At 32.3% G+C, this 13,074-nt stretch overlaps 1 protein-coding gene across 1 annotated transcript in view; it reads right to left on the bottom strand.

Annotated features, from left to right (window-relative positions):
* Window positions 1-258: 258 nt before the first annotated feature.
* The window catches only part of LOC115878659 (protein outspread), a 40,130-nt gene continuing 27,314 nt past the window's right edge, over window positions 259-13,074 (bottom strand). The window contains exons 11-15 of the mRNA XM_030895206.1: window positions 9,665-12,050; window positions 6,901-7,085; window positions 3,929-4,105; window positions 3,743-3,878; window positions 259-866 (exon numbers count right to left, since the gene is read on the bottom strand). Of these exons, the coding sequence (XP_030751066.1) occupies window positions 657-866; window positions 3,743-3,878; window positions 3,929-4,105; window positions 6,901-7,085; window positions 9,665-12,050 (3,094 nt within the window). The 3' untranslated portion in view covers window positions 259-656. The remainder of the gene's footprint in view (window positions 867-3,742; window positions 3,879-3,928; window positions 4,106-6,900; window positions 7,086-9,664; window positions 12,051-13,074) is intronic.

Here is a 13,074-nt window from a genome sequence, read left to right as displayed (position 1 = left end):
TTTTACATTTAAAGTGTCTCTGTTAGGTAGACTCCTATAATAAAATTTTATAACGATACCTTCAACTGTTAAAAAACTATTAAAGAATACCTTTAATTTTTCAAAAACTTTAACAATCTGTATCTTGCGTAAGAGGCATTTCCGACCTATAGTGTGCTATATCAAAATTAATATTTCGCCGTCCTCTACCATTCCCCGAAAGCATGACCAACTTACAGGAATCACCCTGTATCTATCTTTTTTAAATTAAAACCATAATTCATTAACTTGTATATATTTTCATCTTAAAACATTAAAATAACCCAACACATAAATAAATATCTTGTACACAGGTTTAAAATATTAAGGTACATAATAAATAACAGTACATTTATATAAATTTGTACAATCACAAATACATCAAAATGAAAAAAAAAACTGACAAGAAACAAAACTGACTGAAAATTGACAAGTGCAATGATCTGTACACAAAGGTGAATTTATTAAATGGTAAAAACACATTGTACTAAAATCAATGTTAATTCACTGGTATTGAGGCTTTTTAAAGACTAGTAGATACATATATGAGCTTTTCACATACCATCAGTTCTAAAATTAAGATTAAACCTTGAGATTAACTTCTAAAAAATAAGACATTTTATCCAAATTTCATAAGATTAAACCTTGAGAGACGAGAACTGGGGGTCCTTTTCAAGCTTCAAAATATATTGCTGTGCATCTGCCAATTGTCTTGTAGCACATCCTAGTTGTTCTTCTAAAGCTGCAGCTTCCATTGACTTGACGGATAGACGTTTAGATAAATCGATTATTTCATTATTTTGCTCTCTCGTAAACTTCATTTTAAATTTTTCTATTTCTCGTTCAACCTACACAGATTTATATAAAAAACGCTACTTACTGCACTCAGATGCAAAAAAAAACGCAACGGAGGAATTTTTGGTCAAATTTAAAGTGATATATTTTTGTTATTTTTAACTATATTTTCATAAAATTTTTAGCAAGCTGTATATAATTATATCAACTTTAATTCGTAAACTCAATTTATAAACTTTAGTATTTGGCATATTATACAGGGTTAATCGAGGAGTTGTCTTTTTACCTTAACTTTAAAACACCCTGTGCAATAATTTCCTCTGTAAATTTTACTAAAATATAATTTTACGATCAGAGCCATGACTCCTGAGCTTTTATTTTTTTATTCATGTCAATACATCCAGGTTTTAATAAACAATAATAACTATAACAGAACTAACGATATTAAAGAAAACATCTGTAATACTAAAGTATACAAACCATAGACTTAAATAAAATATAGACTGAGCATCTCATTCATAAATAGCTGGAAGATGCGGTCAGACAATGTCTTATTGTTGTGTTATTATTTTAGGCTCTAACGAGTGCGACACGAGCGATAGATAGGTTGTCTCCGTCGTAACGGTCGTTCCCTGACGACTCTGACGAGGAATGCAACACTGTCTTTCGTTCCTCAGTACACCTGAACTCTCGATACTATAGTCGGGTAATTTTTTTATTTTAATAAAGCTATAATTCAATTAAAAATTAAAAATTTTATATTTTATTAAGATTTAGGAGAGGTTTTTTAAATAAAAGTTTAGAAAAAAAAACGTCCAAAAGCGATAAAAATAATAAAATACATGTTATAGAAAAAATTTTAATAATCGAAATTACCTATTTAATTTTTGAAATTAATATATTAATTATTAATTTTAGTCAAACATTTACAACCCTAATATTAATCAAAACAGGATCTATTCTATAGATATAATAGAATCGGCGACACGGAAAGAGAAAAAACTTCATGATTGTTGTAATTTTTTTTTCTGGTAAGTGAGTGTAAATTAGAGAAAACAGAGATCTGTTTCATTAAAGCAAGCTTTTAGGAAGTGGATAAAATGAAAACTACATTTATTTAACCCGGTACTGCCTTTATTATACCTTTGCGTCCCAAAAGTGGCTCACCCCCATAATTTTTTTATTTTTTCTAATAAAAAAACAAGATTTGGTATGTTAGTATATTACATAAATTAGGATTGATTGACGCATTCAATTGTTTTTGGTCACTTCCTGTTTCACCGGAAATGACTATAACTTCTGATTTTTAAACGGCACCCTGTTTTTTTATCTGAAAAAATAATAGAAAGTCATAGGGGTGACTTTTGAGACGCAGCCGGTATATTGACAAATATTGTTTCATAATGTAATATCATTTTAAAATTCTTCTATGTTATTTTAGATTCTGAAGATAGTTTTAGGATAAACTGGAATATATTTTTAATAAAAACATGATTTATTTTTTTATCCGATGCCTAATATAATTTATCTTGTATAATAACAGGGTTATAATTATGATTTTGTTACAAAAACTTTTATATAAATGATTATGTAATAGAAAAAATTCAGATTTTACATTTTACTAAAATATTATCTAAATAAGCGCCTTTCTACAACAACGCCACTGACTCCCAATTGGTAAATTGAGAGTTGCCTACCGGTCGAAAGTCGTTTCGAGACTCAAATGGATCATTTAAGTCAAATTTCTTGCAAATTTGGCACTGGCGAACCATATTTTATAGTTCTTGAATATAAAAAGTAAATAAAATAAACATTTAAGGACTACAAACTAAGAAAATGCAATAATTCAGCTAGAAAGAAGTAGCGGCAACAATGCTTTACTACACACGTGCGACGCGTACTACAAAAAAAATAGAAGAATGAATAGGCGACCTCGCCTCTAATCGGTGTTGCCATATTGTAAAGGATTTATCCTTTTTACATAGTATTCGACTTATAATAAAGTAGTATAAGGACTATTTAATACATCTATGGAATATTAAAACCTACTTTATTAAAATGCAGTATTAATATCTCAATATATGTGTATAATAAGTAAAAAAATACTGATAATATTAAAGACGTGACAACATAGGCTGGACGAGGAAGGTTTGGTCGGCTGCGGTCGAGTGTACCCAGAAGTAAACGTGTACAAAAATGATTGTTTGACCGCGTGTAGATGTAAATAGTGTAGTCTATATTTTATTTTAAGTCTATGATACAAACAGAAAAAAATAGCCTAATACTTTGTATTGTTACCCTCGGCTGCTATAACTGCCTGTATACGTCCGTTCATACTATCATTGAGGCTGCATATATCATATTGCATTATGTTTTTCCATTCCTCTTTAAGGACCAAGCGAAGATGATTTAATGAAGCTGGCACTGCTTCGTGACCTCTAACCCTCCTGCCAAGCATTTGCCAAACGTCAAACATGATGGGCAGTTCATAGTAGTATATAGTTCACAATAATCACCAAAGCTGAATTGTCACATTGAAAAATAACTTCAAAAAGAAATGATAATTGAAAAAATTGCAAATTGTTGATGAAATTAACCAAGGCATGTATTGACATGATCCAAAAAAACAAAATACCCAGGAGACATAGTTCTCACCGTAAAATTATATTTTAAGAAAATTTACAGACGAAATTATTGCACAGGGTGTTTTAAAGTTAGGGTAAAAAACAACCCCTCGATTAACCATGTATAATATGGCAAATACTAAAGTTTATAAAAAAACCGAGTTTACGAATTAAAGTTGATATAATTATATACAGCTTGCTAAAAAATTCATAAAAATAAAGCTAAAAATAAAAAAAAATATAAGACTTTAAAAAAATTTCTCCGTTGCGTTTTTTTTTGCATCTGAGCCGAAGTATTTACAAACCTCGGCCAAGTGGGCTTTCTTCATCGCATCTAATGCGGATAATGTAGCTTGAGTTTCTTCCTCCAAAGCCTGCTCTTTTTCTTGCTTTAAAACATTAACTTCTAAAGCATGAGCTTCTCTTAAATCCTGTATTGCCCTAAAATAAATTTTGTTAATCTTTGTAAGAAGTTTTCTGTAGACAATTACCTTCGATGCCACTGTTCAAAAGAAGTCAATACACGTTCACAAAGTTGCTGCAGTTGTTCAAGAGCCGATTCCTGCTGTAGATCTTTACATGACGTTAAAGCGAATCTGAATGCTGTTCTAAGATTTTCCACATGAGTTAAATATTCAGTTGTAAAACTTACTGGCCGTTGATTTAAGCTACAAATAAATTATATATAAATATGTCCAAAACTATTGCATATCGATAAATAAAACATCTATGTATTTTTAGAATTAAATATTCAGTATGTAGGTACTGTTCACGTTTTGCACAAACTTAACAAAAAATAAAGTAAGCTAAGAATTGTTTATTTATACAGGGTGTTTCAAAAAACATGTGCCATTTCTCGTCGGAAGGTTCCTCACGTAAAAATAAGACTTATTTTTCATATCAACATAGGTCCGATTCCGCTTTGTTTCGTAGCTACAGGGTGTTAAAGTCTTATTTTTTTTTGTTATAATTTTCTTCCAAGTACTTTTAGCGTTTTGAATTAAATTTTAAGGTTAAAAGCTTCGACATATTCACCAGGGACTTGCATCAGGGTTATCACTGAAATATTTTTCTAAAAAAAGTACGCCACTGACTTATTCTTCTCTTGTTAGCGAAATAGGGTAAGCAGTTTAATGCCGATTAAAAGTTGTGTCTTGATATTTTGTAGATTTCGCCCTCCTTTATGAGATAAACGCAATTTTATTAATTTGCCTTGATCTAAGTCTAATAGCAACTTAAAAAAAATATCATTAACTTGCAAAAGTTTCAAATAAGAACTCATTGATTCTTCATCAAAAAATATGAAAAAAAGTTCCTATAAAGCTGGTATGGAAATGCTTAGTTTTAGGATTACAGGATGTTAAAACTTTTTAAAATTAGTTTGTTTTTGTAATTATCTTAAATACCATTGTTTTTTATTTGAAACTGCTGTAGGTTGAGAACTAATAGTAATAATTACTAATATAGTAAACGCCACGAATGTTTGGGAGTGATTCATCGGTCGCTACCATGTAAACTAATCTGTTCAAGGTCGCATAAAACTTAATTCCAGTGCCGTGGTGTTTCAAGTCATATAATAATCAATATATAATCTATTGTAATTTGTTGTTTTAACAGTCAAAGTCTTGTCAAAACATATATTTGGTTATAAATATAAAATGAAATGCCCCATTGGCCGCACTGCAAGCACACCAATGGACTGACGCACAAAAACGAATCAATCAAAGAAACGCGATATAGTATCGTCTTTGTCAATCACGCTAATATTTCAGAATAAGTAGGAGGAGCGCAGGCAGATGATTAGACCGGGCCTTTAAGAACTTACGTCTGCGGTAAAAATTTACGTTTTTAATGTAAAAATGATAGCGCGCGTGTCGATTCTAACTTCATCAAGCGATGAATCACTCCCAAACATTCGTGGCGTTTACTATAGTAATAATATTTAATAATAAATTAGGTAAAATATATAATTTATTAATTTTATTTATATTTAATTTTATTATGATTTATCTCATCAAGGAGGCCAAATTCGACAACATATCAATAAATAATTTTTAATTGGCATTAAACGACCTACACAATTTTGATGTCAAAAGAAAAAAGTCAGTAGCGCACATGTTTTTTTTTAAATATTCCAGTGATAACCCATATGCCCGTCCCTGGTGAATTTAACAACATTTTTAGCATTAAAATATGTAGCACTTATAGTAATTTTTACCTTCAAAATTTCATTCGTGTCACTAAAAGTACTTGGAAGCAAACTATAATAAGTCGAAAAATTATTAAGACTTTAACAGCCTGAAGCTACAAAACAAAGCAGAATCGGACCTATGTTGATATGAAAAATAAATCTTATTTTTACGTGAGGTATCTCCCCACGAGAGATGGTACATGTTTTTTTGAAACACCCTGTATATAGGGATCTCAGAAATGATACGGGGTCGGCTAACTTAGAGGAAAGTTGTGCCTTGCTTGCAGAACACCAAAAGGTCAGGTTTTAAATCTAAAAAATCTAATTAAGTCTAATTCCGAAGATATTTCGGAAAAGCGAGTCTTCCTGATTTCCTATTTAAAAAAATAAAGTTGATGATGGTATCTTGGAAACGAGACGTTACCGTTTACCTATTCATTCTTAAGGTACCATAACGTACCGCCATGCCACTGTCACGTCGAGCCACCACAGTAAATATTCTTGGTAGAAACATGACATAGGCAAGACGTTCCTTTTCTCTTATTTTTTTTATATTATTATCTTTATCTCTTACCGTTTCTAAGATCCCCATACTATTCATTCTTATCATGGACTTACTCTATATGTACTGTGGTCAAAAATGGTCTGTTTGACTGAATTTTCAACCATTTTGAAAACTGTCTACAACTGTTTTATTTCGGGGAATAATTTTTTTTTAAACGTTCTTAAGGCACTTTTTTTAAGCACAATCCAGTGGCATAGTCAATTTTTTTCTATATTTGCTCGTTTTGTAAGAAATAAAAATATTTTTGTTTAAATAGAAAGCATAGTTGACTACAAACTTAAGAAAATGCTGGCGTTTAACTCTTTCTAACGATATAAAGTTAATATGTATCTATTTCTAAAAATGAGAGGAAGAATTTCTAAGGTCTAATTATTTCTGACAAAAAGAGCAAGTACAGAAAAAAAACTGACTACGCCACTGGATTGTGTTTAAACAGGTGTCATAAGAACGTTTTTACAGAGATTTATTATTCCGCGAAATAAAAAAATTATAGGCAATTTTCAAAATGGCGAAAAATTCAAAAAGACCCCGTATCTCAGTTGACAGTGAAAATATCGACAGACGATTTATGCCATTAAGCGTGTCTCAGAAATCAAGCCCATGATATCTGTGTCGGTTTTGCTCCATCTAGTCAGGAAATAAGGATTCTCTGTTAAAACACACCAATTTCGACCACGTTGTATGTATAATATTACTTTGCGACTTACTTATTTGTAGATACCAATTTTTCTATAACATCTTCAATTTTCCCCAATTCATTTCCTAATATTTTACATATTTGACATACATCACTCCAGTTATTTATTAAGGGAAACCGTTCTAACATTGGCACTTCTAGTCGTCTCTGAAATTCTTGGATTTTGACTTGAAACTCAGTGAGGTATTTTGTAACCTAAGGAATATTATTAAAGTACCATACAATAAGAAAAAGCTGCGTTAGAGTTGGCTTGGAAATGAAGATCGCTGCCATATAAAATTATCAACTATCACAGAGTTGCCAGGTCTGCCGATTTCGTCTGTAAGCTACCGATCTACCGATTTAAGGCTACAAGGTCTACCGTTCCTTCTGATTCTTTTTGCATTTATTAGAAAAATACAACTAAAAATGTGCAAACCAAGTTTTGGAAATCGGGTCAAGGCGTCCCTCTCGGTACGGGTTACCCCGGCGATACCACTGACTCGCCTTAACGATCAAAAAGAAAAGTAAATTGCCAAATTGCAACTAAATCTCCTAAAATGAAATAGGTAAGAAATAAATTTACTGAAATCTGAAACAAAACTAGAACTACCGAACATTTAGTCCTCATATATCGAATTATAATCTAACAAATTTGGCAACCCTGTTCTGCCACTCGTTACTAAGTTTATTTCGGCGAATTTTTTTTGTCGAACATTCGCCGCAGACGCCGACGCGAGGCACACGCTTGTGGTCCCGCCCCCTCTCGCAGAAGCCATCTCATCACTCATCGCGTCACTTCTAATCAGTGGAAGGGAAAACAGAGTTATCTGTCTTTGTTACACTGTAGGCTGTCTGTGTCATCTTTTTTTTTGTCGCACTGAAAATCTCCTATGCTAGGTATTCCTTTGCCAAAAGCGTATAGGCAATTTTAACAGCAATCACACGCAATGGAAGTGCAAAGAGAACGATGACAATGGCGAAGCACTTGTAAACTAAGCGGACAAAAATAATATGTACCGGGTAACCAACTACACCGGTTACTTAGTGTATGAGTTATACGATAAGTTGTACACAGGTACAGCCGGCGTCCATTCTTAGTTGGCCATCCGGTACTTTGTATTCGACTCAAGGGATAGAGACCCTTTTTATCCGGCAGCGTAGAGGCGGGATTATAATCCGGACCTTTACTTCGTGACTACAGACAACGATAACAGACCGCTGAAAACCTCTCATAATATCCTACCAGACTTTCCGCACCACTAGTCAGTACCGACCTGCCCTAACTTTGCCCTATTCCTTTGATAAGTTCCTTTCCTTGTCCACGGTAGAATTTTCAGAAATCTAAGTAAGACCTTTTTTGATCTGTATAAGAGTCTGGGATGGTTTCCTCCTAAAGTAAACAATTACACGAGCGGCCGTATGTTCCGCAAATGGAACGAGGACTGTGAACTCAATACCAGACATTCATCGATAGCAATGACCACGATATTGCTGATGAGTTGCTAAGACAATCTTGATGTGGCGATACCGATAGATTGGTCTCGTCGAGCAGTGATCGTTCAAAGCACCGGACCTTAAAACCTATAGTAGTAAAGCATAGTAATTTTTTTCTAACAAAGAAACACCGATACCTCCAAACAAGATTGCCTCACCAACAGATGCATAATAATGTTGTAAGTCAGCAAGCAGACAGCTTGCCGTTCGTTTCGAAACAAAAGGGCTCAAGTCTAACGGCTTTTCAAGATATATTCGAGTCACTTTAGACAGGGCAAGTACCCTGTTTGCAAGTGCCCTGTCTATAGATAAGTACCTATAGGCGACATCTGGATCAGAGACAGCCTGGATTTACCCTGCAAAATATGTTGGAAACACACAAATCATGGAAGATGTGCAGTCTCCCTTCTCAAATGGGGTAAAATATCTCAAAAAGCAGACATCAGCCAACACTCATATGTGACTGCGGGGCTAATAGACAGACTATCCGCCACATAGTGGAGGAGTGCCAGAGAAGAGCTTATGATGGGAACTTCTCAATTTTCTGAGGGTAAAGGACGCCGCAAAAAACTATATGTAACCTCGGCATTTGTACTTGATTGAGTTTTCACTTTTCTGTGCGTCTTATGTTTGTTATACAGGGTGTCCCAGAAATAAGTGCAATTATTTTAAGGGGTGGTAGATCTCCATAAAAGAAACATAATTTCTCTTTATCGTTTTATAATCAAGTCCACAATAACGGAGCTTTTACTTTGAAAATTACCAAAAAAGTGATTTTTTGCTAAAATTTTGAGAACCACAGGATCTTTTCTGGATTTTTTTTCTTGTAAATTTAATCTAATACCTATGTTGCCATATTATCAAGAAATTATGTTTTTTAAATAAAAATTAAAAAAATTTCCAAAAAAAATTTCAAAAAATTTCGAATTTTCAAATTTTTTTTTTCGCGAAAAAAACCTCATAGGCGAGTTTCTTGGGGCTGAACTATACTACCAGTTGAAATACTTGCACTTATTTCTGGGACATCCTGTATAGTGTCTTATATGTGTGTTATATATGTTTTTTGTAATTTTAATATTTATATATTTAAGTTTTTTTATATTTTTTATATCTACCTATAATATTTGCTTTATATGTTGAGATCCACAGAATGATGTTATTTGATTGCCATACGATAAATAAAATAAATATATAGAGAATATAATATATTGTCCTTTCCAAGCCAACTTAACGCAATTTTTTTTGACGTTATTTATAGCAAATTTTATTCTAAATATTTTCGACAAAAATAATTTTACCTGAGCTAGTTTTAGCTGTTCGAGACCTGCTAAGCATTGTTGTGAGAATTGGTCAAGCATACATGAAAATTCTAACTCTAAATTTGGATTAATATGTATAATAGATTGATTTTCCAAGTGAATACTGTATTTTTCCTGTTCTAACCAGTTGGACAATATAGAATTTTCCATTTTAACAGTGTTTTCAATTGGTATATTACATTTACCGCTTAAAACACTGATCCGGGCATCAATTAACGCTTTATGAGCAATGACATCAGCAACGTCTTGCAAAAGACTTGTTACAATAGTATTAGACTGTTTAATATCTGTTTTTTGTTTCCAGTTCTGTTTTTGTAGTTTCTCAAAGCTTGTTTTAAAATTCATTGTCAATTCTATAATGCATTTGTTAATTTCATTATAAAGACTGTTTTCTACTGAATCAGACCATAATTCGAGAGCTGCGCGTTCTGACGCAAAAAAGCTAAAGAAAAATGTATGGTCGGCTTCTAAGTTAGATTTATAAATATGAGCAGCTCGAAGTAAAACATGATTGATTTCTGATTGGATCAGTTCAGTATTAACCACATTCTCTGCCATTCTAGTGAATTCTTCTGTTGTTTCTTTATTTAGTTGACTAGTATCCAACTTAGACATGTTATATGCTTTATTTGCTAAAACATCCGCTAGTTGCGGTAATTTAGTAGCTTTATATATATCTAGCATAACATCCAGCTTTTGTTGTTCATCAAGTAAAATATTTAAGGTAGGGCCATTATTTTGCACTACATTTATATATTCTCCGATCCTTTTTCCAGCCATTAAGTACTTAGCTAATACTTTACTAAGGTACTCTACACCGGTTCTGCAAACAGGTGGTTGGTTAGATCCAACACCGTTAAGTTTATTTTGTAAATCCATAATGAGATAAGCGGTTTCTCTAGTTTCTTTATCTATCAATCTTTTACACACCGGTTCTCCTGATATAGGAGATCTTAAGGCCTTCTGTATTCTATCAACCAATATATTTTCATACGATATTTTCTCGGCTAATATCTGTAAACGAGTATGAGTGTCGAGCAAGCCCTTTCCATAAAGTTTCTTTTTCTTCTCTGCCAATCTAGTGAGTTTTTCAACTAATATTTTTTCCAGTTGTTTAACAGTTGATTCTGTAGATGAGTTAATAATTCGCGTCTCTATTGGATTAACATGATCTTTTGTCTCAATATTTAAAATATCATTAAGTTCTTTAAGCGTATTTTCTAAAAACATCAGTCGATCGGAGCTAAGAGATGTTCTTTTACTTTTCAACAATTTTACAGAATGCATACATTCTATAACTTTTGATTTTGCAGAAAATAAAATATGGTCCAGATCAGAGTGTTTCTCTGTTAATTTAATCAAATCTGAACTATTACCTAAAGCATTTAAATATTCTGTAGACATAGTTGTACACGCCACTTTAGTTTCTAAGTTACTAAGACGCATTATTAATTCGAGAGGTTCCAAACTAGAAGCGCTTTCCAAACTTTTTCGTCTAAACCTACGTCGCGTTTTATCATCGACAGGTGAACTCCTTTCATTACTTTTATCTCTCTTATACGTTGTTTTCGACTGGCCTTTTTCTAAAGATAAAATTTTAGCTTCTAATTCAGTGACTTTGCCTTCCAGTTCCTTATTTATACAAAAATATTCTCTTCCTTTTAGAGACAAGGATCGTCTTTTGTCCCTTCCCTCGCTTCTTACTTTTGTTCTTAATTGTTTTTCAACTGTGTTTAATTTTGATGTGAGATGATCCAATCTAGCTACAAGAAGATTCACTTCTGCTTGATGCTCGTTATTTATCAATTCAATGCTTTGTTTTAAAGCATAATTAGTCATTTCTAGACTATCAAAATTTCTCTCGATAGTCTGAAATTCCTTTTTAATAGTAATAATTTCAATAACGGCTCTTTCAAACCGACATTTTAAATCCAAACAATATTCTTTCAATTTGTCAGTACCAAGAGCATCAATATCCGTTTCTAAATCAACATTGGTTAAATCAGCAAGAGAATTAAATTTAATACCCTTTGTTTTTAAATAATATGTTTTATCAAATTCTTGCAGCTTTTTATGAAGGCTTTCATTTTCTTTTCTGTTTATTTCCAGTTTATTATTTGAACTAGCCACTTCATCTTGCAAACTGGCCAACATTTGTAATAAAATTCCATATTTTTTTTCAAATGTACGAGAAACCTCTTCAGCCTCCATCAAGCGTTCTTGAAGTATTTTCTGCTCCATGATAAATTTATTCTCCACTTCAGAATTTCTTTGGTTTAATTCTTGCTCATTTTTCTCGAAAATTTTCAAAGTTTCTTTAGCTTGCTTTTCCCGAAGGGATGCCTCGGATTGTAGTTTTTTCAACCTAAAACAGAATTTACAGATATGTTTGGTCTTTTATTGGAGTAAATTATTTTGCTAGAAATCTTATATTACGCGCCTAATTTTCTCTCCCAAGTAGCATTTTTAGACACAAAATCGAAACAAAATAAAAAAAAGTGTCCATGATTTATTTGATATTATGTCAAATATTTATTTCGCATAACCATTTAAGCATTCTTTATTCGTTTTTTACTCTTTTTTCCACAATGGAATAGATGTTTTTATGTTTTGATTGTATTGTTACTTATTATAAAGTAAATAAACATGTTTTACTTATTTTGACCAGAAATTTTGATTGGCGTTGTTGACAAGTGACTAGTTCGAAATTTCTACACAGATAGCGCCAAATCGAAACATTTTGGAAACAGTGTTTCCATTTATTGTCGATTCATTTTCGAAACACTAGTTTCTCTCATTTTATACAAAAAAGATGATTTGTGTCCAACTCAATGTCAATTTTATTAAATAATAAATTAAAATTCCGCCATGTCCGCCATTCCGGCTAGTAATAGCGTTTTCAAAAAACAATATATGTTTTATCGGCTGTTGAGCTTTTAAACTCATAAGAACGCGTTCCAGTTACATTAATTTATATATTTTTATTTTCATAACCATGATATAGAAATAAAAATAAAATTCTATATTTCAAACAAACATGAACATCTTGGACACAAATTGCAGAAAATGTGTCGAAACATTTCTTCTAAAAGTTTTGATTCCGCATCGAAACATCTCAGGAAACGGTTGATGCCACCACATTGGAAACATGTAATAAAGCGTATGTATAAAGTCACGTTGACACGGGTAGTGAAGCACGATCGTAGCCCACACTTTCGTGGACCACGCTTCATGTCAACAGTAGATTCGTGAAAGAAGAATCGAAACGAATCAATACGAAAGACGCCACGATCGTGAATAAGCAAATCAAACGTGTTAGATATTTCACGAACCAAATATTTAATGAAAAAAAAGTTGCAGAGGAAGTTGAGATAAAAAAAGCATATTTT

This window comes from Sitophilus oryzae, unplaced genomic scaffold, assembly GCF_002938485.1.
Source record: "Sitophilus oryzae breed Bouriz unplaced genomic scaffold, Soryzae_2.0 scaffold_1521_pilon_pilon, whole genome shotgun sequence".
Classification (NCBI taxonomy): Eukaryota; Metazoa; Arthropoda; class Insecta; order Coleoptera; family Curculionidae; genus Sitophilus; species Sitophilus oryzae.
The sequence above is the reverse complement of the archived record's forward strand: the minus strand, read 5'-3'. Positions and strand labels throughout refer to the sequence as shown.